This window comes from Neomonachus schauinslandi, chromosome 12 (assembly GCF_002201575.2).
Source record: "Neomonachus schauinslandi chromosome 12, ASM220157v2, whole genome shotgun sequence".
Lineage (NCBI taxonomy): Eukaryota > Metazoa > Chordata > Mammalia > Carnivora > Phocidae > Neomonachus > Neomonachus schauinslandi.
Window position 1 is genome coordinate 58167432 of NC_058414.1, and position 27037 is coordinate 58194468.

General features: G+C 43.6%; 1 protein-coding gene across 1 annotated transcript in view; it reads right to left on the reverse strand.

Annotated features, from left to right (window-relative positions):
• The window catches only part of JAZF1 (JAZF zinc finger 1), a 329112-nt gene that overhangs the window by 25125 nt on the left and 276950 nt on the right, over positions 1–27037 (reverse strand). The window contains exon 3 of the mRNA XM_021689779.2: positions 23346–23542. Coding sequence (XP_021545454.1) covers positions 23346–23542 — 197 coding nt within the window. The remainder of the gene's footprint in view (positions 1–23345; positions 23543–27037) is intronic.

The window sequence follows — 27037 nt, forward strand, 5'->3', positions numbered from 1 at the left end:
CTTGATGGTGCCAGCCCTGCTCCTCCCCTCCTCCCCGCTTCCAAGACACGCTAGCAAACCTATGCAGGGGCTCCTATTTGGGTCACTTCCTTGTGTTGTAATCCCACAGGAGACCTGATGGGCTGTTTTCTGGCCTGTTTTCCAGAATTCTATCCAGGAGCAGGCAGGCCAGGAAGATGCCCTGCCCACCATCTTTAACATGTGCTAGGAGGTAGGCTTAGTCCATAAAAAACAAAAATAGAAACAGAGTGACAAAAGACCATCATGTCATGGTCCTTTTGCCATTTTCTTCTCTTTTAGAGATAGGAAATGGCATTTCTACCAAGATCTGACTCTCTGCGCAAAGTAAAGGAAAAAACTTGAATGTCTGTGTCTCATTTTCCTAGACCCTCCACTAGCCCCACCTCTCTAATCTCATTTAAAAAGCACCCCCTGCCCCACACCTGGATGGCTCAGTTGGTGGGTGTCCGACTCTTGATCTCAGCTCAGGTCTTGATCTCAGGGTTGTGAGTTCAAGCCCCACATGAGAGTCTACTTAAAAAAATTAAAAATAAATAATAAAATAAAAAAAAAGCACCCCTGCCCCAACTAGTTCCTCTCCTCTGGGGCCTTATAGGAGGTGTTTTCACTACTCTGACCCTCAAATCTCCCTCAGCTCCTGCTCTTCTGCCTCTACTCCAGCCTCCACTGGCCCCTTTCATGTAGGTCTTTCAGCTGGACTCGGTTTTACGCTTCTCTTCTACAAGTCCTGAGTACACCATCAATATATACTTTCTGACTGATTTTAAAATGCCCAAGCTTGACCTTTATAGAATGTCATCACTGAGTCATAAAATGATAACATTTCAAGTCTGGAAAGGACCTCAGATATTGTGTGCCAACCGCCCCTCTGACAGAGGACTACATCAACACCTGGGAGGTAACCTGTCCCTGGTCACATACTCAGCAATAGTCCAGGCAGGGGTGGGAGTTTGGCACCCAGGTCTGGGTATCCCCTGTCCCCTCTAAGGTCTTGTCAGTGGCCTCGTGGGTCAAATAAATGGGAAATCCAGCCTTTGCAAGCCAGGTGATAGAGACCTCCCCTCACTTCACAGAGCCGGAGCGTTAAAAGCTGCTTAAAACTTATTCTCAGAAGTTTGCTCAGTGAACACACACACTCAGTCCTCCAACACTGTGTCTACCCAAACAAGCTGCCTATTTACTTTTCAGAAGGTGATGCTGAAAGAGTAAGTTCTTTTCAGAACTACAGGTAGTTAGCAATGCTTCCCAGGTAGCTTTGACTGAGTCTGTGTATACTCGAGCCATGATCTGCATACAGAGGAGGCAGCTTCATGAATACATAAGAGATAAAAGGTTTAAACCCTTCTCTTAAACTGTTACTCTATTGTCAAGGTAGAAATTGAGTCCTGAGGGAAAATGAATGTGAGAATTCTTAATTCTAAGTTCTCACATCACTGAGTAACTTTCCTTCCCCGTCCTCCTCCCTCCACCTACTATGTCTGGTTTGTGGCCAGCACTAAATCCAAATGGTCCATTTCTCAAATCAATCCTGGCTCAGAGGCATAAAGGTCGACCTCGAAGAAGCAAAGTCAGTCTGGTGTGCCAAAGGGGTTGTGATATTTGTAATTCAATGATTATAACCCTTAGCCAACCTCCCATTTTCCAGCGTAGGTCTACTATTTCCTCCCTTGCGTTGTTTTGCTCTGTAAGAAGAATGCACTTTATCCAAAGACAAACTCAATGACCCTTCGCAAGTCCTGTAAGTCATATGTCATTCACAGATTTCCTAAAGGGATAATCTGTGTGTCCGAGACAAAAAAGGAAGTATTTTCCAGTTGCCTAAATGAGTATTAATGAACAGATATTCAGCAAATCTTTGGGGAGACACAAGGAAACCTCTGGATTGAGCATTACTATCAAAGCCCAAGCAATCTGCACAGTAGGCATCTGTAAATTTCAGACTATTTCAGAGGCATAACTTTTAAGTTTTGGCATCCATGAGAAATGTTTTCTATGACTCTGTTTTTCTGAAAAGTCAAAGTTCAGAAAGCCAACCCGCAAATATAAATTATATGGTGGTCCCAATCTTTTGGAAGGGGGGTCCTACAATTATGAGCGTGGTCCTACCGCAGCTAACTGCCACACAGGAGCTAGACATGCAGACACACACGTCTCGGGATCAGAGGTGGGAAGAAAAGTCGACTGGGGCTATCACCTGTGCCTTGTTCCGCAGGACTCCAGAAAATCCCGCTGAACTACTTCTAAGGTGCAAAAGCAAACTGCTGTAAGGTCATCACACGAGGTGCTGTTGGGGCTTTATAGCTCGAGTACCCGGAGTCTCTGGCAGCCATTCTGCATTCTTACATAAACGCCCCCCCCCCCCCCCCCCCCCCCCCCCCAAAGAAAAAAAACACTAAACACAAGCTATTACCCTTTTGTAGAAAAACCCCCAAAAAAAAAAAAAAAAAAAGCACCGGGTTTCCTGCAATTATGCTGCAGTGTTTTACAGTGTAATTTTATTTATAACTGAAAAAGAGTAAATAAACAAATATATAAAAGTCCAACAGACCCCTCCCGCCACAGGCTTATTCTGCAAATTAACTTTGCAGTAATAAAATGTGTGCGAGCTGGACCCTTTCCTCGGTGCTCTGAGGCACAGGAAGCCAATGCAGGTATATGGCTGAGAAAAAACAAAGTAGGGCATTTTCCACCTTTAGCCAGGGATGTTAATTGAAAGTTGGCAAACGTTTAAAGATTTCTCTCTCCATGTTCAAGAAGGAATTAAAACCAGTTGAGCTGGGGGAAAATCAACATCTGTTACTGACTTGCACTCAGAACCACAATGAAAAACATTCATAATTAAAGCGATTTTGCTTCCCTGCTGGTTAGATCTGTAATCTTGGGTTAAAAATATAAACGCAGAGGCTCCTTATTGTCTTTGGGGCATTCTTCTTACAGCTGCTTGTAAAAAAGATAGTTTATGCTGGGCTGCATTTTTTTCCCGTTGGAAAAACAATATCAGGAAACAGATTTGCGTAGAAAGATAGGGGATGACAGCAGAAAGCACCTACGCAATTGAGGCTGGTTTTATGAAGCTATGAAACAGTAGTCAAGAAGTGTTTTATATTTGGGAGTTAAATACACTTTACAGCTGTGTAAAAAACCAGAGCCATTTTGGGCTGAACACAAACATTCCAATGTCTACAAGGTTTACTTATGTTGAGCAAGCCGGGCAGGTTTCTATCAACTTGGAGGGATTTGTGTGTTCCACAGAACGGCGTTGAAAAGCCTTCCACATCCAGTCATTTCCCCTTTGACATGCAGAAATTCCATCAAGAAAATCCAATCTGCTCCTGTACGTGCACCCTGGCTATTGAACCAACGTCCTGATCTACCAGTAGCGTCCAGTCTCGTGCCCTCCAACCCGTCCTCCTTCCACTGCCAGATAAACATTCTCCCAAGTAGCTACAGTCCATAATATCGCTCTTCTTTGATTGCCTTAGTTACCGCTCGTATTAAAAATGACTCCCCGCTGCCAAGTCTATTAAACACAAATTCCCTAGCCTAGCACTTAAGGCTGTTACATCTGTGTATACGTGTCGCGAATCTAATACACCAACCAAGCTGGTGTGTGTACACCATGGTCCCCACACCATCTTCCTGCCGTCTGGCAAGGTTTGGGGGCTTGGAATCCATAACACAACACCCACTCCGCCGTATAACCCTTACCTGCCCTCATCCCTGTAGGCCTCTCTCGAATGCTCCTCATCCCCAGGTAATTAAATATTAATTGGATTGTTCCCAAGTAGAAGGGACTGCTCCTTTCTTTGACAATTACAACACTTGATTTTAGGCTCTTAGGTTCAGGGTCTTCTAGGAGCTTTATTTACACACTTGTCTTACTCTGCAACTAGATTCTGGTCCCCTGGAGGGCAGGGATTCTTTTCTCATCTTTCATCCCCTCCCTGCGGCACTCAGAACTGGGTCTTCCAGGAAGAGCATCAGACCCAGTTCCTTGGTTGTCGATATTCTAGAGAGCTGGTGGAACATTTTCTGATTTTTATCTGACATGCTGCTGCTAAGGTAGATGCAGATGCTTTGATGCTACTATTGTGTGAGCTACACTCATACTCACTATCACCAATATAATGCGTAATTTGGTTAAACAGATTTGCCCGGCGTGGGTTCTAACTAGAAGGGTAGTCTTCATTAGTTCCTTTTCTTGGTCAGGCCAAGAGGGAATTAACTGCTGCTACCCATCAGTTAACATTGTTTTGGAAGTATCTTAAAACAGGGCCTCGCCTTGGAAGGTGCCCATGAGCCAGCTCTGGCCCCATTCGCACACCCCAGACCCACTCGAGTAAAGGTGATGGGAAAATCCCAGGGAGGGGAGACCAGAGGGCACAAAACTGTACACTCTTAGCAGAGCACGCGGCCTTTTTTTTTTTTTTTTTTTTTTTTTTTGAGGTTTTGGAAAAGAAGTCTAGATGGTTTTCTTTCAAAGTGGTATTGGTTCAGTGCACCTCTCCCTTCCTTCACCGCCCCTTCAGGAACGAAAACCAGAAGTGCTGAGGGAGCTATGATGTTATTTCTGGCCTCAACAAGAGCGGGAAGTGCCATAAATCTCTTGAGAGAGCAGAGGCTCATGGGATTTCCAGAACCAATCCACCGATTTATGAGGATCAGATCATTCAGACAGACATCTGAGCCTTAGGTCCTTATGAAAAACATTAGTATGTGGGAACATTCCTGTCATTTAGGAAAAGGCTATTCTTTCAGGGTTCCCCGCTTATTAGAAATATGCCTGACATCGAGGGAAAAACATCAAAGAAGTATAGCCTGAGTCAGGCCAGTCAGCAAACCTTTCCTTTAATTTTAGAATGACTTATCTGGAAAATTGCTAGTGGTGGTTCAGCGGGCAACAATAAACAGGAGAGATGGTGTGGCATGACCGGGGTTTTGCATCTGGACAGGAATGTTGCTCAAATAGCCTTCAGGTCATCACGACTGGCCTTGGCAAATATGAAACAGCAGTGGCTTGCAAACTAGGTCTGTGACCTGATGCTGGGCTGGCGGTGTTAGAATCACCTGGAAACTGCTAGAAGCTCCCAATTCCTGGCTCTCCCCCTCACATTTGACTAAATTTAGAGTGGATCCCAGGGATCCATATTTTTAGGATGTTCCCAGACCAGGAAAAATTGGGGAACTACTGAAATACAGTCTATCATGACAGAGGCAGTCAATGACTTAAGATCATGTCTTAGTTCTGAAAGAGAGAGTCCTCGACTGTATATTGCCCCTGAAAACCTGTCCCTGCCCCACCGTGCCCAGGAAATGGTGCCACCACCCACTCACAGCTGCTCCAGCAAGGAACCCAGGAGTCACTCCTGCCTTTCACTCTCCATCTCCTCCTGTAACTCCTGTAGGCTCTACCTCCCAACACCCCACGTCCCTCCACAGCTCCACCCTAAGCCCTGGTTCTATCGCTGCCACCTTTCCTGGAGGGTTGCAATAGATACCAACTGCCCTTTCTCCATCCTTAGCCTGTCTCCCAGCAGTCATTCATCAGTCAGAATCATCTTTTAAAAATGTAAGGCAAACCATGACATTCCCCTGTATAAAATCCTCCAGTGGCCTCCCATTATACTTTGAAAAAAGGGCCAACTCTTGCCAACTGGGCATTTTTCTCCCTCCCTATCCATCTGAACCATACACCCGCTTTCTTTTTCTTCATCTAAGAGGTACTGATTCTTAAAACTCAGAGTATCACTGCCTCCAAGAAGTCCTCCGTGACTCCTCCCTCCAAGGCTGGACTAGGTGTCCCTTCCTTCTATGTACATGCCAAGCTGGTCTCCATCAAGGAACTTAGCATCCTGTGTGGGTTTCATCATCTGTCTCTTCCCCACTTGTCTCTGGGCTACTTGAGGATGGGGGTTATGGCTTTTATCTTGGCACATATGTCTGGCCCATAGTAGGCACTCAAATGTTTGTTCTGCATATTAACAAGGATACCTCTCCTAGTTATTCCTGGAAAATAGTCATCCTAGAGGAAGAGGATGTACTGAGTACTCCTGAAGGGCACACAAATGAATCACATTTCATATTTCACATTTCCAGGGGTCACAGAGGAGAGCAACCAGGAGCGTGCTTTGGAGAAAGGCAGACCTGGGTTAAGATCCAGGCACCCAAACTTACTAACAGCGTGCCCTTGGGCAAGTTACTTAACATCTCTGACCTCTCAGTTTCCATTCAAATATAAAATGAGGATGTGAAAAATGTGCTCAGCAAAGGGCACAGCACTTTCTAGGTGTCCCCACATGGTGACTACCATTGTTATTCCTTTCTTTTTTTTTAAGTAGACTCCACACCCAGCGTGGAGCCCAACACAGCGCTTGAACTCACGATCCTGAGCTGAGATCAAAAGTCAGATGCTTAACGGACTGAGCGCCCCAGGCACTCCTAACATTCTTCTTCTCATTCCTCCAGGTGGGTGCACCACAGGCTAATTCTGATGCCCCTTGCCAAGCTGGGGTAGGGGTCCGAGGGTCTTTCTTCAACTGTTTTCATAACCATTTTATTCCAGAAGTCCTATCTCCTGATCAGTTTTCCTCCTTAAGTGATCTCTATTTTAACAACATTTCTGGGGCGCCTGGTTGGCTTAGTGAGTAGAACATGCGACTCCTTCTTGATCTTAGGGTCATGAGTTTGAGCCCTACGTTCGGTGTACAGATTACTTAAAAAACAAACATTTCTTAAAAGAAATCTACTGGCTATAGAATTCAGTCATCCGATTCCACTCTACTCAGGGGAGACTCTGACGGGCGACTCAGGACACACCTTACCCCTTCTGCCCTTCTCCCTCCAGTGGGCACGTTTCCACTGTCCAGTGTCAATAACACTACTGTCCTTACAACTGCCCACACTTCGCTAAGTCCCTAATGCGGAAGGAACACCAGGTTAAAAGTCTGAACCCTTTCTCTCTCTCTCTCTCTCTGGGTAAGTTTTGCCAGCCTTGTTTCTTAAAACGTCAAGCATTAAACTGCCTTTATCTCACTAATTAATAATTAGCTTTGGCAAGCAAGAAAGTAAAAGGCACAGCTGGATCATTCTCAAAAATAAACTGTAATAATAAAATCCCAGATAGTGTACTAGGTTTAACATGCAAGGAGATGTGTAAATGCCAATAAAGCAGAAATCACAAGCTAGGTGTCTTTCCTTGGTTGACGGAGTCAGTGGGAGAGTTTCCATTACTCCTTCCGGACGGGGGGTCCGTGCCCTGGGGCGGACGGCAGGTCTCCACAATGGGCGCTCTATGCTTGAAAGCCCTTCAAGACTAGAGGCAGTCTTTTCTCCTGCTGCTTTGTAGCGTGGAAATCCCAGCTAGTGATGACTTTATGGGTTTGTACGGTCTAGACAAGAGGGTTACTCTTTGGTGGAAGTGCTCCTCGGGGAGGTTACCGTAAAAATTCCCATACGACTAATCACCACTCGGAAGGGCAGGCTACCGAGAGGACGCTGGCCTTTGGCAGAGGCTGCGGTTGGAGAGCCAGTATGCCCAGCTTTATCACCGACTATGTGTATTTTCTTCCCTGTCAAAACAAGGACAGGAAAAGGGGACAAGAGCCCTAGCGAGAAAAATCAACTCAGGGTAACAAGGGAGGACAAAGAATGAAGGCTGCCCAGAGCTCTGACGGAGAAGGCGGGGCTTTCTTGGAGAAACAGGGGAATGCCCACCCTCTTTCTGCTTTATGTTTTCTACGTAGGTTGTTTCGGCTTTCTCTGCATCTTTAGACCGTTAGAAGGGAGTGTATACAGATCCGGTGGTCTGGACTGGATATAGGGGTAAATCCCTTAAACACCCAAAATACCTTCGATGTGGTGCTAAAACCCAGAGGAACGCACATCTATTTTCACCTCAGGTTTTAAGGGACTGATAGAGGTGGGTGTTTGTACGTGCTCCTGTGATACTTGGAAGAAATCCTTTTCACCTACCCCAGGACGGAGCCAAGAGAAAATACCTGTCTAGAAAGCCTGGGACTCTGGTTAGCACCTCTCTGGGAGGAAAGACGGGCTTCCGGGAAGGGAACTCAAGGCCTGGACTCCTGCGGGTCACATCCAAATGAAAACAAGTTCTAGGAGGAGATCCTCTTCTCCAGAAGCCCTTCCAGACCACACCTGCCCAGCAGAGGGGCCTTCTCTGCCCTCTGGGCCCCTCCCTGCCCTGCTCTCTTACCATCTGGCATGGATATGGATTTCTCACTGGCGTCTTATTTGTTGGGACCAGTCTCTTCTCCTTCCCACTGAGTTGCTTAGGGTATAGACTGCACCTTTTCCCACCAGGACGTCATCCTGATGGACCCAGGGATGGTCCTGCAAGCTAAGTGCTCAGTTATTCCCAAGGACGGGTAATTGATCAAACAAAGGAGAAACTTCTAGAACCACCCCCCCCCAAAAAAAGGGCAAATAGAGAAAAAGCATTTTTCTTCCTCTTTGTGGCTAAACTCTAGTAAAGGACCTTGTGCTTGTTCTGGGGATGGGAGTCTGGGAATGTTCTGGGATCTGCAGGCCCAGAAGGCATTGCATGGCTACGGTCTGCTGAGGTCTTGTGAGGGGAGAACTCTGAATCAAACACAACCGGCTATGAAAACACACTCATATTTCGTAGTGGCTGGAGTGTGACAGAGACGGAAAGGACACGAGTAGGAACAGGAAGCTTGGACTCTGCTTTCACCCAATTTGGCGACATGAGCTTGAGCCTGTCATTCCACTTGTATGAGCCTGTAACCCTGTCCTTCAAATTTTCTGACCATGATCCAGCGAAAAATAACATTTTATATCACAACACAGAACTTGACATACTCACACATGAAACTAAGTTTTCCCAGACAATGCTTACACCTACTGAGTGTGAAGCACCCTATTTTTTCTTCTTTTTCATGCTGGTGATAGCTTACAATTACAACAACCAAGATGATGGCTGCCTATATCTGATGCTCTTTTATGCCATGTTGGCCTGCCTCCTTTGCTTTCCTCAGTCAGGAGGAGTTTGGGGCAGAAACGCACCTCCTAATTTTAGGGGTGTTAAGAAACGACGACTTACATGATAAAACCACTGCATCACCCACCTGCCACTCTCTTCCAAGAACTCCCATGCGATGAAGGAGGGGATGGAGCTGCTCTCCCATCTCTGACCATCATTTTATTATTTTTTTAAAGTTTATTTATTTAAGTAATCTCTACACCCAACATGGGGCTTGTACTCAAGATCCCGAGATCACGAGTTGCATGTTCCTCTGACCATCATTTTAAAGGGAGCAAGAAGTGGAACTGAGTCTCTTCACCCAAGCTATAGAATCTCTGTCCTTTCCCGGCAACAAGTACCAGTGGTTTGAGGCCTCCCCAGTTTTAAGACATTTACTTTTACCAATTCATCTTTGTCAGTCTCCCATTCTTTTGAATATACCAAAGACATTGGTACCAAACACCAAAGACTGGGAAGATGAACATGTTACAGCTAAATTGAGGTCATTCAGAGTATTTCAGAGACAGGCACTTTGAATTGTTTTCTACATAATCTTATTTTCACATCCCCTTGGGCCAAGCCAGAGGAGAAAGCAACTCTTTGAGGATCTGATCTGACCCCGTGTGTTTACCATAGCTTCACCATCTCTTTCTGGAGAGATTTTGAGGGACCATGCTACCCGTTGTTTGACATTCAGCTAGCATCAAGGGCATGGTTCATGGTCCTGGGATGCAGTCAATTGGCCCATATGGGAATGAAGCCCAAGGCCTCAGACGCAGTAACACTGTGCTGGGGTCACCTGAACTAACTTCAAGCCACAGAGTTCCAGATGGCGAGCCTCATGAACCCAGGGAAGACGGTTTACCACACAAGCCTGTAAAGAACCAGCATGCAGACCTGATTCATATCTTCCTCCGTCAGTGAGAAAAACCAATGACAACTATTAATTGGGCACCTAAGTAACAATACAGTTTATTATGTTAATAAATTCAGGCCACTCAGAATGCTTTTGAAACAAGAACCTGACATTGCTCTGAAGGAGCCATAAATTGCCACCTTCTGGAAGATTACAAAAGAGGCAAAATGTTCTGAGAAAATATCCACTCGCTTTTGACTGTCATCTTTCCAAAATATATAATCATATAATAGAAAATACAGACAAAGTGAACAGAAATTCTAGGAGGCTGTGAGATGCTATTTTTAAGAGTGACTGCTACCGTGAACATGAAACTCCTTTCAAGTTTAAATACAGCATAATTTATTTTCCAGTTTGCCTTCCTTGCTTGACAGAATTAAAGGGACGAAGTTCCTCACTGTGCCACATCGATAGCTTTAGCTCAAGGGCTCCCACGTGACAAAGGACGAGCTTTCTAGTCCTGGCAAACCTTCCTCTTATGATGATGCCAGGAAATAGATCTTTGTGGAGAAGCAAAAAAAAGAAATCCTTTTTGGAAAATTTATTACTGATTCACTTTAGGAAACACGGCTCTATAGATTATTTACATGTGTGTTAACTGGATTCTACTGAACTTTTAATTTGCTGTGTACTTGCCAAGTACCCTGTATTAATTACCAATGGTGTACACACGCTTCTGTAACGCAAGCTTATGTCATTATCCCAGAACCTCGGATTGATTTCTGAAGAGAATTTTAAAATCCCAATGTTTATATTTGCAGTTACTTCATAATTTTAATTTTATGGTTTTCGTTTCCAAAAGGGGCTTATTCATTTCCAGGGGGAAAATAAAAACAAAAACCAACCAACCCTCCAGGCTGTGTTGCGTTGTCCACAGGTGGTGGTAGGAACCCATCTAGCCTGTTACAACCAACTCCAGGCCAGGCCCCTCTGGCAGGTCACTTGTGACTGAGCTGCAATGTTTTAATTTTATGTTTTTAAAAGTTAATGATTTGTCAAGTTTTGTTAGTCTTAAGAAAATCATTTCCTTTAGGTACCACATAGCATATTCTAAATCACACACACATATATTACTGAAACCAAGTGGCTTTAATTAAATAATTTTTTCAAAGACTATTTCCTTTTAATGGCAGTGAAATACTGTTCATAGCATCTGAGTGCTCTGCCAAAATTAACTTTATTGAGTTGAATTTTAGGGAGACTTTTTTTTTTCATGGGATGAGACTTTCAACATGATTATGGTCTAGAACTTCATGTAATTTTAGAAAGTAGTCATGTAAGGGGATGGTATGGGGGCCTGTTCGAAATACAGGATCATGATGTGTCCCAAAAACATCAGCCAGAATGGAGTGCCTGGCACTGGTCCTTGTGTTTGTGACTGTACAGGAGTTCAGCCTAAATAACGCCACATGGTTCTCCCTGGCGGACAGAAAGGGCAACACAGGGGCCAACGGAAAAGCACGTTGAGGTCCTTTCCATCCCTGAATTTAAGGTTCTATGCAATTGTTTTCCTGTCAAACTTTGTGACTGGAATTTTAACTATGCAGTTACATAGCCTATAGAGAGCTTGAGAAATCTCACACAGAAAACACCTTTTTCACTATTTGCTAAAAGAGAAATCTGCTTTACACATGTTTTTTTCTTGTTACTTGGTATTTCTTGTTATTATGGCAATTCTGAAAAATGTATCCATTTTAAAACTAAAAAGCCCCCAGACCCAGGCTGTAAAGAGACATCTTAGCTGGTTGACAATGACAGGCACTCTCTAGCTACTTTATCTACTTTATTCAAAATTACTTGACGAGGGGAAGAACAGTTTCTCTGAGTGACTTGTTCTCAGGCCTACCTTGGCTGCCTTTTTTGCCTTTAGGGAAAAAAAAAAAGTAATAATTGGGTGCCTACGTAGAAAACATAGCACATCATAGCATAGTTAAATCTCAGATTCCTACACAGTTGTCCCCCAACCAACTTCAGTTTCTCGGGGATGATTTTTGATGTGTGTTTCCATGCCAAAGAGACCATGAACTGGCTAGGTTTAAAAAAACAAACAACTTATTGAGTCCAGTGGAGTGTGAAACACATCTTCGTTCTGGTAAGATCGAGCCAACTCATTGCTGGTCTTATGGATATAAATTAACACCAGCAACCAGTTTTCCAAGGAGGAATGATGTAAGCTTGGTGGCTAGCTGCTAGAAACCTCTGTGTCCCTGGCACCAGAGAGGGTCCAGCAGCCTAACTGTCTCCCTTCCTGTCAAATACTGCTTTCTTTTTAGTGCATCTCCAGGAAGTCTGCACAAAGCCCTGGGACAGGAGCTGGGAGATTCTGTACCTTGACTGTCTTTTTAGCAGGAACAAATTAGCTTAATTCTTCCCCATTTTTCTGCAGATGCTTTAATGCTGTGCAGCTGGATGTGCCTGGGGATCATTTTATTCTGAAAACTAGACCCACATGGAAAAGACATTAAAATAAGTTTGTTGCCGTGATACCCATGAAGATGAAAGGGCTTCTCTGATTTTAAGATGCTGTATTTTAGATGGGAGGGAAAAGAAAAGCCTTCTTTGGAAACACAGACATTTGGCCGGGCTACAAATTCATCAGGTGTTAAATCCCCATCACCTTTGCAGTGGAGGTGTCCGGGGGAACCGCTCGTCTGTTTGTTTATTCATGTTTCCAGTTTTCCAGGCTTACAATCCATTGCTCTCTTTAGCACTCCTATTTCGGCTCTGGAACTTGCTTTCAAAGGAAAGTTACTGAGAACTGTGCACTGATGGGTGCCGGCATACGAGTGAGCTCTGGATCTTGGCTTAAAGAGACTGCATTCTTTTTTTTTTGGTGGGGGGATGGGGGGCTGAAGGAGCACAGCACAGTCTTCATGTGTGCCCTTTAAAATAATTTTATCTTGTGATCGCTGCTGCTATTTTTTTGGCCAGTGCAGACCCCTGCTGGGCCAAAAAACAAGCAACTCGGACTGAGAGCCAAAGCCTTGACACGAACTGTTTCCAGTATGAGGAGAAATAGGACTGTCAAGACTTTTAAGATTTCTTGTGGGAATTCTTAACAGTGGACATATTATTTTTCTTGAGTTTGATTAAACACAGTTAATAGTGGAGATGAAATTTTGGTTTATAACTAAGCGTACAAGATTAAGCAAGGTATTGCTAAAATGGTAGGCCCCAAAGATATTTTCCTTAGAAGGTAAATTATAGATGCCTCTGTCACTGCAAATATTACATCCGAAGATAAGCTGCTTTTGAGTGATTGTCCATGATAGAAACTGGGTTTATTTAGAGTTTCAGAGGATAGAACTGAGCTGCTTTAATTTTCTTCCCTGAAAAATTCTCAACGTAACGAAGCACTCATCTCATGGGGAGCAAAACGTTTTGGCTGTTGGAAGATCCTGATGCTAGAATTTTCTATCAGGAATCCTTTTAGTCATTAACCAGTTCTAACTGTGACCTAAAACAAAGCATTTGGCAACTAGCTCTGCTTGCTCTCTTCTTCTTTCCTCTCTTCTGCCTGCTTTATTTCTTCATCTAGTATGTATTGCAATTGTTTTGACCATGCTATTGGTTCCTCAGGGCTCCTAAGCAAGCTGAGAATAAGGGATTCCACTTACTGTCAGTCTTCAATAGTGAGGAAATTCCAGAGATTTTATTACTCAAAGGACTGCATGTATTTACTTCCTTTGTTCTTAAATGGATTGTTTACAGCAGAGGAAACGCTATTTGCTCGCTCAAGCAGTGGGTGGAAGCTGTGGGCTCCTGTTCCTCATTTCTGCCCGGGGCCACCAATTCTTTTTTAACTGAGGCAAGTACATCCACAGTGCAGTGCAAAGATCTCAAGGGTATAACTGAGAAGTCTAACAAATAGATCCCTTTGTGTAACCAACATCTCAATCAAGATATGGACCATATCACACCAGAAAGTTCTCTTGTGTACACACGCCTCTCTCCGCACTCCCTGAGTCAACCACTGTTCTGACGTCTGTACGTCACAAACCACAAATTGGTTTGCCCGTACTTGAATTTCTTATGTACTTTTTTGTGTCTGCCTACTCTCACTCAGTGGGAGGTTTTTCTTTGAGATTCACCCATGTTTTTTGGTGTAACATTACTTTGTTCCTATTTATTCCTAAATCTGTATTCCACTGTATGGACAGATGACGATTTGTTTACCCATTTACCGACAAGTGAATTAACCATCTGGGGCTCTTGTGAATAAAGCTGCTCTGTGCATCCTTGTACTTGTCTTTTGTGGACATGGTTTCACTACCCTAAATTCCTGGAGTGGAATTGCCAGGCCAACTTCACTTTGGCTTTGGAGCCCTGAAGAAGCTATGTGGTCTCCGCGCGTCGTGGAGAAACAGTGACATCTGATGCTCTCACCCTTCCTCAGGGCAGCTCTGAGGATGTTCTCTGCCCTTCACAGGAAGGAGGGCAGGGAGTTTCCAAGATGCTGTCGTCAGAATTCACCTGGTCCTAAAGACCTTGAGATGACCTTTATGTGGCCCTATGACCTAGAGAGATCTTATTAGTGCAATGTGTAGTTCCACCACATCATAAAGGGCCCTGAAAATGAAAAAGAAGCTCAAAGTGGGTGCCCCCTGCCTCCGACTGCAGTGGTGGCTGGGTCTGTGTGGCCATTTCCTTCAACAAGTGGGGGGACAGAGCTCGTAAGGAGTGTATTTGTTAGAAACATTCAATAGTCCATTTTCGTAGTGCTTTGAATTTCCACAATTAAAAGGGCTATTATTATTACGTTTACTAAAATAACAAAACAAGATCTAAAAATCTGTGAACCGGCTAACTCTTTACTTCTACCATCCCTGGTCGTAAAGTGGTTATCTTAAATGCTCGCATATTAATGACATAGCGTCTTTTTTGTTTTCAGATAGGACCACCCCCGCCCCCCGCCCCACCTTCCTTCAGAAAATGTGTCTCTGCCCAGAGCAGGTCATTAGCAAATACCACCTGTAATGCACATTCCTGGAACCAGCCTTTTCTGAGGTTAGTGCAGACCAAAAATAAACACGCACGAGCGGTGCTGGCCAGGGCTGGTGAAATACTGTCTGCCCGAAAGGGCAGGATTCAGTTAAGAGCAAAAAGTGTTTTCTTTGTTTTGAACGTGCGATTCAGCTACTTCAAGCAGCCCTAACTAGCAGGCCTACATTGGCCGTTCCCACCATTGCCAGCAGACAGTTCCTGAACATATGGGGCTTCTATACCCCTGCAGAGTCGGGCCCTTCCAAAGCCAATGTCCTTTCTGAGCTGGTGGTTTCAGTAGAGACCGTGTTAACACAAGGGGATCTTGCCATTCCTCTATCTCGTTCATCTTCACAGTGAGGTAGGATTGCCTCCCACATGCAGATAAGGAAACTGAGACTTGGAAAAATTTAAGGCCAACACTCTCCAGCAGCAGAACCGAGATTTGAAGTCAGATCCCTCCGATGCTTAAGGCTCTCACACCTTTACTGCTACACTCCCAGAGTTTTGAAAGGTGACCCAGAAAACCCCAGATTCACTAACACCTTTTGTTAACATACCCAGGTCTGATCACTAAAATTCCCTAAGCTGACATTCGCTAATGATCATGGAGTAGAAAACTGTCTGCCCCAGGTCACTTTCCCACTGATCTCACCTCATTGCAACTCCTTTGGAATGTACGTTTGCCTCACAATATCTAAGACATTTTATGGGTGTGAATATACAGCTTGTAACTGTGCTAAAACAGCACAGAGGGAATGATGCCGTTTGTATCGCTCTTGTCTTACTAATCACCCATGCTGATAATTTAGGCCATCTGTGTTTATGTCATGTTCATTACGTGTCTGTCCTACACGTGTATGACTGGCTTCTACTAAAAGATGTAAGTTCTAATCCACAAGAGCTATGCCATATGCTTTTCTGTACCCACAATACCTGGCACAGCACCTATACCAAAATAGATACTTAGTAAATTGTGTCGAATGAAAAGATGCCCAGTCCTGGTGCTGTGGAAAACAGTGGCTATGCCATTTGGGAACCACTTGAACTTGGGCAAGGTATCATTTAAGTAAGACTCAGTTTCTTTTGTCTTTAAAGTGGGGTTGACAATGGTGAATGTGAATGCTTTTGTGCACTATAAAGTGCACTAGAAAGGTCTAATCTATTATTATTACAGATCACCATTGATTTGATTGTTTTCTTCCAGTCAAGAAAGAGTTTTGTTTAGGAAGGTTTCTTGTAAGTTGTGTAGTTACGGAAAAGTAATTGAAATACTACTTCGTTGTTGCCATCCTTACTCTACCAACACTTGGAGAGGTGAGACGAGATGAAAAACAAGTGGCCACATAAGATGGTGGGGAAGGAAGCAGAACTAGCCTCAAGATTGGAGCATGACCCTCAGGAAGCAGCACAGAGGTTTTTACGAGTCAATCAAAAAAGAAGATGAAAGAACAATGATTAGACCAAATTAGAATATAAACAAACGAGCAAAAAAACCATGGGCCAGGAAAGGGTGTGTTAGTGACCCTGAACATAATGCAGGCCAGACAATACAGCAACATCTTGTCATTCTCCAGCAACAAGATGGCACCTTTATATGAAAAGGGAAATGTAAATTGATGCCATTTTCTTAATAGGAAGATTTTGGGGAATGTTTCTTCGGCATGGTCTCTATACTCAACTCTTTAGGGCAGAACCTGTGAGAAAGACCAAACTATGGCTTCAGGCATTCATAAGTAGGTCACAAAATTCAGTCACGCTGAAATATTTTGCTTTTCTTTTCTCGTTTTCCACCATGAAACAGAATAGGATTTCTCTCTTTGAGGTTTTTCCTTCTATTTCCTCCTTCTTCTTGGGTGGGTGAGGGGAGGTATGTTAGTTTAGACCTCACCTTAGTTATCTTTCTCTGAGATTTTCTGCTTCTATTAAGCCTACTTAAGTTTATTTTGTCTTCTAAAAATAAAGCCATGGCAGGGGTGGGGAGAGTCCACCTCAACTCCATTTAAATAGTTTCTAAATGTCAAGTAAAATTTTATCAGTCTATATTGCAGTGTAATTTCCATCCTGAGAGAAAAATTAATACTTTTTAAAAAGACCTGCTGTGGATCAGGAACTCCTGTAAATTTTAAAATCTTATAACCTGAACAGCTTATTGCAAAAGCCATAAAGGAGTGTTAAGGGTCTACCGTAAGGCCAACTAGCAGGAGACACAGAAATACGAAGTAAAATAACACAACATAAAAACACAAATTATGCATTAATAGATATTATCTGTGACTTCACACTCATTATAGGGAGCCTAAATAAGAAAACAAAAAAATTGGTTTAATTTCCTTGGGTGCCTTTCTCTGGTTTAATATTTGAACCTCCCCCCCCCCCCCCCCCCCCCCCCCCGCCGAGTGGGCCAAAATATATATACAAATATTTTCCAGGAGAGACTATGCAATGCTATTATAACCAGAAATCCAGCCAACTCTTTCCATGGCTTCTCCATTAAGACATAAGCAAGCATCTGTCCAGTCCCATTGGACCCATCTCTGGAGTCTTAGCAGGCAAGGTGGAAATATGTTAACCCAAGCAAGAAAACACACAGCTAGGACAACTAGACTGATCACATTTTAAGAGCGCTTTCCCAACTTGAGCTATAGGTTAGAATGATCTAGTTTGAGAGAGCTTTTAAAAACTCCCAGTACCGAAGCCCCACCCACATAATGAATCAGAGTTTCAGGGATGGAGCCCAAGCAAAAAGTGGCTTAAAAATCCTCCAGGTTTGGGTGGGTGGGGGTGGGGTGCCTGGGTGGCTCAATCAGTAAAACATGTGACTCTTGATCTCGGGGTTGTGAGTTTGAGCCCCATGTATGGCATAGAGTTTACGTAAAATAAAAAAAAAAAAATTACAAAAATCTCCCAGGTCATTTTGATGGAGAGTCACTGTTTTAAGAGATTCAGTGGCAAATATGGGGGTGGGGGTCGGGGTGGGGAGAGAAATTACTTTCTTAACTAATTTACAGGCACTGATAACCAATACAATCTGCAAAAGCTATAACTTTTAGGATGACCTTCTTCCTCCTCCAGAAAAGATAATTAAATTAATTTGAAGAAAATAAATTCATTAAACTCTTTTTTGGAGGGTAGGGGGCCATCAATAATCCTGTTTATATCTTCCCGTTATATGCACTAAACAGTTGTAGTTATAAAAGTAAAACAGACTCATCTTAGTAAATGGGAAAAAAGAGAAAGGAGAAAATAACACCCATTTTCCTATCATATTAAGATAACCACAGTTGGGGCGCCTGGGTGGCTCAGTTGGGTAAGCGACTGCCTTCGGCTCAGGTCATGATCCTGGAGTCCCGGGATCGAGTCCCGCATCGGGCTCCCTGCTCAGCAGGGGGTCTGCTTCTCCCTCTGACCCTCTTCCCTCTCATGCTCTCTGTCTCTCATTCTCTCTCTCTCTCAAATAAATTAAAAAAAAAAAAAGATAACCACAGTTGTCTTTTTTAGAGTAAAAAATATATTGGGATCATGCTGCACATGTGGTTTTGTAACCCAGTAATGTGAAAACCTTTCCGTGTCATTACATAGTCACCTAAACATTGCTGTGAATGACTGCAAAGCAATCCATTGTTTGAAACGGCCATTATTTATTGGTGACTGAGGTTTGCTTTAGGTTTATTCACAGACACAATTAGGACCATGATCCCTTGAATGACAAAGTAAGATTAATCTGATAACTACTGAAAGGTTAAACCATTGGTATAATGGTAAAGAGAGAGCGGGTGTGGTGGGGGTGGGGTGCTGATAGGTAGCATTTGCTAATTTGATTGGTGTAAATAGTCCCACCATGGCCAATTTCAAGATGATCCTTCTAACAATGGGTTTGCAAACCTGAATATTTAACAACTGGCTCTCTGGAATCAGTTCCAGCTCATTCTTAAAGAAAACCCTGGCTAAACCAAAGTGGTTAGTTCTCTACTATTTGAATGGTAGAATGAGAGTTCTGTGAATGAAAGTGAACCATAGTTCCAGTTATCTTAACATGCTGTTGTATTTTGGGATTGGAACTGTCAAGCTGGTAACTGGAGCAGCTAGATGGCTGAAGGTCTAATAAGAGTTTTCTAAAAGGTCTTAGTGTGGAGGGGCGCCTGGGTGGCTCAGTCGTTAAGCGTCTGCCTTCGGCTCAGGTCATGATCCCAGGGTCCTGGGATCGAGCCCCGCGTCCGGCTCCCTGCTCGGCGGGAAGCCTGCTTCTCCTTCTCCCTCTCCCTCTCCCCCTGCTTGTGTTCCCTCTCTCGCTGTGTCTCTCTCTGTCAAATAAATCAATAAAATCTTTAAAAAAAATAAATAAATAAAAGGTCTTAGTGTGGAAAGTGCAAGTACACTGGAAAGACCACATTTTTTGAATAGACAGACGTGGGGCTTTGTGAAGTTTACCTTTTTAAGCCTCTATTTCTTTAATCTGCATATGGGAATAATAATGTCTCAGTCGAGCTGGTGTTGGGATTAAAAACATCATACATCAGGGGCGCCTGGGTGGCTCAGTCGTTAAGCGTCTGCCTTCAGCTCAGGTCATGATCCCAGGGTCCTGGGATCAAGCCCCGCATCGGGCTCCCCGCTCAGTGGGAAGCCTGCTTCTCCCTCTCCCACTCCCCCTGCTTGTGTTCCTGCTCTCTCTATCTCTCTCTGTCAAATAAATAAATAAATAATCTTAAAAAAAAAAAAAAAACCATCATACATCAAATATACAGTAAGCATATAATAAACGCTCTACAAATGTTAGTTGTCTTTCCCCCTTAGTAATTATTACCTCTAAGGAAATGGGTATGAATTCTTTTGACACTTTATTTGCAGGGAATTTAATGAAGTTGATCTTTAAATTACGTATCTTTATGATTTAAACCAGGGGTTGGCAAAATATGGCCTGTGAGCCAAAACTGGCCTTTTTCTTTTTTTTTAAGATTTTATTTATTTATTTGATATATAGACAGAGGCAGCGTGAGAGGTAACACAAGCAGGCGGAGTGGGAGAGGGAGAAGCAGGCTTCCCACTGAGCAGGACTCTGGGATCATGACCAGAGCCGAAGGCAGACGCTTAACAACTGAGCCACCCAGGCGCCCCAAAACTGGCCTGTTTTTATAAATGAAGTTTTACAAAAACTTCTAGTTTTTTTTTTTTTAAAGATTTTTATTTATTTATTTGAGAGAGAGCACAGAGAGAGGGCCAGAGGGAGAAGCAGACTCCCTGCCGAGCAGGGAGCCCGATGCGGGACTCGATCCAGGGACTCCAGGATCATGACCTGAGCCGAAGGCAGTCGCTTAACCAACTGAGCCACCCAGGCGCCCAAAACTTCTAGTTTTGAAGGAACACACCATGCCCATTCATTTATAGAGTTCTACGGCCACTGTCATGTTATAAGGCAGGACTGAGTTGCTGGAACGGAGACCACAGGGCCTAGAAAGCACGAAATATTTACTGTTTGGTCCTTTACAGAAAAGGTTTGCTAACTCATGATTTAAGCCATTCTAACTTTCCTTAAGTGAATACTTTCTTTTATATTTACATATACCTAGAGAGATATTTATATTCAAAAAAACAAAACAACTTAGGATAGAAAATGAAAAAGATGAGGTAAGAAGATTCTCCTAGGATTTAGAAATTGCAAAATAAATATTAGGTCGAAGAATATCTGAGAAATACTTGAAATTCCAGGATAAAGCTGAGCTCTAATTCAGTCAAGACAGTATATTTTAAAGACTATTTTATAAATGAGATTTTCTACAAGAGGGACTATTACTTCTGGACCTGGAATACACCTTAAATGTGGAACTTGGAAGAGTGAATTCAGGAGGCAGAAACTTAGAATATTATTTGTAACTTGGCAATGAAAGTGAACGAAGAAACCACATTAGTCAGGCAAAATAAGCTGATCTCTCTAACTACGGGTAAAATAACATTTCAAACATCGAAAAATGTACACAATCAAAACTGTACAGGGTAGAGGTTTAAGCAACCGTTTCCCCTAATTTTTGATGTTTACATGGAACGTTCTTCAAGCAGCAAATAAGTTACCAATGATCCTGACAGAATGAAATGATACATCTTTACCACAACATAAATTAATTCTCTCAGTGGGAAATTGTTAAAATAGGCAAGGTGTCAGAAAGATTTCTTTATGTCTGAGGGAAAGGAAATGATTCCATTTCTTCCAAACGTTCTTACATGAAAAATAATAAACTCTCACTTTTAAACTGTCTATTTTCATGAGGTTCTATGGCACCCATTACTAATTGGGGCAGTCATGGTTATCTGGTGTTGGCCACGAGTCACTCCACATTAAGTCAGGAATAAAACACTCTCCAGTATAAAACTGCCCCCATAATTCATATTATATATGAATAAATATTCATAGAAATACCCAGAAAAGCGGAGCACAGAGTTATACTACGTTCTCACAGCATTCCTTAGATTTACATAGCAAATATTACACAAAGATCCTGGAAAGTAAATCTTCACAGAATAAAATATAAGGGAAATACGGTGACCTATGTAAAGGAATGGACAAATGCCCGCCACAAATGAGTCAATTCATCCTCTACAGGAGGGTGATGCTGATTCTGTTCCTGAAGCAACTAGTTGAAAACTCCAGACCACAGAGATGAACATTTATTGAATGCTGCGGGTATACACATGCTCTCACACTTAACTCACACAAGAACCTAGATAGTGGGTATTATTAGTGATGTGTAAAGGGCGAAGTACAGATAGGAACTCTGATCCGTCTGTCTTGCATGCCTGTCCTATCTTCGAAATGCCTAATCGTGATAAAACACAGGGTGTCTTATCAGCCATGAGCCTCCTAAACTGCCCTTAGAAAGGAGGTCCCATAATCAGAGTCAACTAAGTTTGGGAAACTTACTAAATCCTTCCCTTGCAGAATAACAAGGCCTGCATTAAAGAAATCAGTGTACTTTGGTCTAACCCATCCCTTTCCCTATCTTGTTAGGAAATGCCTTTCCTTCCAACTACTATTTTGTGAAGTAAACATTCTGAAACACAATTTGAGAAATACTACTGTAGTCACCTCCATTGATAGGAGATGGCTGAAAGAGAGAGCTGCAAACTGTCAGAGAAAAATCAACTTTTTAGCCACAGTCAAGGGGGTGATGCTACAGAGATGATGGTGTGATTCTAGGTGGCTTCTCTCTGCTCTCAGGATCAACCCACAGTGCCCTGGTCCCCGCCGAATGCCCTGGCCTCGCCTCACACAGGTCAGCTGGCCTCTTTCAGTACCTGGGAACTGCCAGGCTCCTCCTCACAGAGCTTCTGCAAAATGTTCCCTGGCGGGACATTCCTCCTTTCCCTCTTTACCTACTTGAGTCCTACTTATCTTTCAGGGAAAGCCTTTCCTGAATGTCTGTCGGGATGCTCTCATATCACTGAGTTCTATATAGCACTTGTCATGGTTAAGGTTATATTTATTTACTGCCTGTCTAAACTCCGACTGTGGGGCAGGGAAATATATTCCCTGCCTTTCGGATGGGAAAAAGAAGAGGAGGGATCTTTCCAGCCTCCTTTGACTGTCCTTACTCATTCCTGCCCATGGAGGAGCAACTACTTAGTGGCTCTCTGAACTGGGGAGAAGGGACTGTGCATGCTCCTCTCAGGGCGCAGGGTGTACTCGGGTCTGCTCGGCCTCCGTGTAAAAGGGCGGTTTGGGAAATAAGTTGAATTCAGGGAAGACATACTAAGAGAAGCCCAAAAGTTATGGATCCAAGTTCTGTTCTGCAGTTTGGCTTTAGTCACTAATAAAGTTGATTTTGATCTTTCCTCTGGCTGTTGTTTAATTTTTCAGTTGCTTCTACATCTGGGAGGGGAAGACAAGAGTGTGCTTGTTGGCCCCCTACAATACCAATGTCTCCCACTAGGCCTAACCTCCTTCGGGAAGGGGATGAGGTCTCCTTTGGCTCACTATGGTAGCTCGGTGCCTGCCACACAGGAGGCACTCGGAATTTTTTTTTAACATTCATTATGGAAAATGTTTAAAATAAGCAAAATAGGGAGAATGGTCTAACGAACCCCTGTGTACCCATCACCCAGCACCAACAATAATGAACACATGGCAATCTTGTTTCATCTACTCTTCTACCTGACTGAAGCAAATCCACTTCAGGCATTACAGATGGCAAAGGCTCAAAAAAATACCTATTAAACCATTATCACATACAGACTATACACAACAATTAATATTTCTTCAGTGATAGAGGACTAAATCAACAAACTCACAGAGACCAGTAAAGGGTCTGAATTGTCCTCGGTCCCCGGCCCCTTTCTGCCCCCAGCATACCATACATGGCACTCACGCGCACGCTGTTCCCCAACAACTATCCCCCCGCACCCCTGTCCAGATGGTAGGGCCGAGCCACTCACCGGTGGGCGTGCTGCTGCGGAATGAAGAGGAGGGGGTGATGGGCGGGGTCACGGGAGGAGTAAGGCTTCCACTGCTGTGGCGTGGCGGAGTGGACACATTCCCTCGAGACACTGAGCTGGACAAGGTCAGCGAGAGCTTCGGCTGAATCTTCTTCTTTAGGGACTCCTGCTCTCGGCGGGCAGCATCTGTCATGAATCTGAAGCAACAACGGAAGGTGAGTAACCGGGCCCATCTCTGGAGCATGAGGAATGATGACAGCTCCCCCAAGTTTGACAGATGCCCCACCCTGGGAAAAGGGGCTTGTTCACAATCTCAAAGACTTACAACAGATTCCCTTTTCCTATGGGATGAAATAATCTTCCAGCTCACTGTCTTCAGGTTCCTCACGGGTAGGCCCCATTTCTCCCTGAGGCAAACCCTCGGAAACTTGTACACACAGACTATGTCTACACCTGCTGCAGTGCCTTGGGTTAGAAGGCTTCCTCTCTCTCAGAAGGTCCTCTCTTTTCTTTCAACTCATAGAAAGCCCACCCATTCTCCAAATTCCCCAGCACTTCCAGGTGGAAAGGGCCTCCTTTATTGGTGGGTGGGCAGGATTTATTGTTCGTACTACTTCACTGCCACTCTACATATGCGGCCTCCTGAAAACGGATTCTTTTTTGTCCTACTCCAGATCCTCAAGTTGTTATTTGGATTTTTAAAAATTTTCTTGGCAGACTGAAGGTCTTGTCTCCCTAACCGTTAGCTGAAAGGAAAGGACACAAGTCCCCATAATTGCGGCTAGCACACTGCCAAGTCCATCTCAATTAACATTTATAGAATGAGTAAATCTGCCCAAGCAGATTCTAGAAGAGAGCAGTACAAGGAGGAAGATGACTGTTACAGACCCATTTATGTTGTGATTTTATTACCCATAAAGGGAAAGGCGACTTTTCCTGATCATTTCACTTTGGAAACTTCAAAGTTATCCCTTCCACACTTCTCTTATGTTAGTAACATTCAAACCGTTCTTTTCTCACTGTATAACATTTCATAAATTCATGTAATACAAGATTCAAAACAATCTACGGCATATCTCTCATCTAAAGAACAAATTTTTTTTGGACATCATACAACTTTTTTTTTTTAAAGTAGTTTCCCTGCCCAACATGGGGCTTGAACTCACAACCCTGAGATCAAGAGTTGCATGTTCTACCGAAGGAGCCAGCCAGGCGCCAGCAAACTTTTTTTTGTATTATTGGCAGGCAGGCTTTGTCAGCTGCATTTCTGAAAACCGCAGCTGAAAGCCTAGCGAACAGAGTGCGTGAAAGCATTTAGGGAATGAAACAGGCACTGTGGTTGAAACTCACTGCCTTGGCTAAGAGGACATAACCATGGCCTTGCTCAAGTCCTCCCTGTACCCAACCCCCCATCATTACATTCTATTTTAATACAATTCATCATTAACTCCATTTGACTTAAAGTGGTATTAATGACCCAACACCTTTCACATTCTGTCTAAAAAATTTCTTAGTATTTGTCTTCATTATGCTAAGAAGTTTTAGAAGTCAACAGATAGTTCCAATGCCTGGTAAAAAACTTAGCCAATCAAATACCCAATGAAACAATATTACAGTATTGTTACAATGTCTTAAAATGTCTACTCTTATACTTGGAACATGGATGGCACATTTCTTGAATGGCTTCTGCAATACAATCTAGATATATAATAAACCAGATTTTTATGAAGAACTGAATAATAAAGCTACATGCTTTGCCTTGAACTCTTAGGTTTTGTGCTACAAGATGGTGAAGGCTTATTTATATTTTTATTTTTTTTAAAGATTTTATTTATTCATTTGACAGAGAGACACAGCGAGAGAGGGAAAACAAGCAGGGGGAGTGGGAGAGGGAGAAGCAGGCCTCCTGTCGAGCATGGAGCCTGACACGGGGCTCAATCCCAGGACCCTGGGATCATGACCTGAGCTGAAGGCAGCTGCTCAACCGAGCCACCCAGGCGCCCCAATGAGGAAGGTTTAAAAAGAATAAAGGAACACCACCACAAAACAGAATTGTTTGCACCCGGTAGCCAGGTACTCATTTACTTTCAGATGCAAAGTTGGCTCTACTGTTCTTAAAACTGTTTTCCACCCCCCGCCCCATAAACTTCTACTCAAAATATGGACTCTCAGAGAAAAGCAAAGAACTAGTGCTTTCTTCTATCATTCTAAGTAGAATTACTAACTAGCACAGTGCCAAGCGTCTCCAACTGGGGTACGTGGTAGGTGGGGAGTGGGCAAAACCACAGGATAGACATACTGCTTCTTCCAGAAAGACCAATGGTTCTCAATGTAGGTAATTCAAGTCAGTTTTTTGTTTTGTTTTGTTTTTAAAGTAAGCTCTATGCCCAGCGTTGGGCTCGACTCACAACCCTGAGATCAGGAGTTGCATGCTCTATTGACTGAGCCAGCCAGGCGTCCCTCAAGTCAGTTTTTTAAATGGTAAAAGAAAGCAGATACTCTATGGAGTAGAACATAAAATGTGCATCTTGCACCTTAGTGAAGAGTATGGGACTTGGAGCCAGGCAGACCGGGGAATTTGATCTTTGGTTAAGCTCAGGTAATCTGCTAAGATGGTATGTTAGCTATGCTAACAGTCAACACTCCCTAAGATCACACTGACCCCTGACTGGTAAATCGCTTCTGGACTTGGAAGAGTAAGAAACCATTTATACAAACTGGATAGGAAGTCAGAGCCTGGACTTCCTGAGTGGTGATCTTGTACCTAGGTATGTCCAAGCGGGGAACCGAGGAGTATGCCTGTGGAGTGTTATAGGACTTCTGACCCCTCGTCTACCAGGGCAGCTCTCACCTTTGCCTGCGGGGCATCTTGTCTACCTTGTACCAGTGAGGACTCCACAGAAGGCATGATGCTGCCCTGCTGGCAAGCTGTGGCTCTGCCCACTATTCCTCTGATGAGACCCAGTGCCCACCATGGCTTCTGGTCATCTTGTGAGTCTGAATGTTTGTGATCGAAGAAAATCACCCATTGATGGACAGGATAGTGCTGACTTCAGAGGACGGTTCTAAAGATTAAATGAGGGAGTAGTGCTTGGGTGGCTCAGTCGGTTAAGCGTCTGCCTTCGGCTTGGGTCATGATCCCAGGGTCCTGGATTGGAGCCCCGCATTGGGCTCCCTGCTCCGCGGGAAGCCTGCTTCTCCCTCTCCTACTCCCCCTGCTTGTGTTCCCTCTCTCACTGTGTCTCTCTCTGTCAAATAAACAAAATCTTAAAAAAAAAAAATAGCTCATGCCATTTATTGTAAAATACTCTCCTACAGCTCAGATATAAAACAACAACCATAAGAAACCACAACAATGTGCCCACACATCCCCTACCTTCACCCCAACAGGAGTTTGGTCAGCTACGGATAACAATCTATTTTAGGCTTATATCTGCTAAGTCCTTTCTAGAAGTGAGAACGAGACATCATGTTAAAAGCATTAAACATGGAACTCATAAAGCACTTCTGCCAACCTTCCTCTCCCTCCACCCTCCCTCCTCCTCTCTTGGATTGCTGGTTGTGAACTTGCTCACAGCTCAACTCGTAAATCAGGGCAACCCTGCCATACCAACATACACAGCTGCATGATTTATTCCCGGGGACCACACACACACACACACACACACACACACACACACACACACACACAC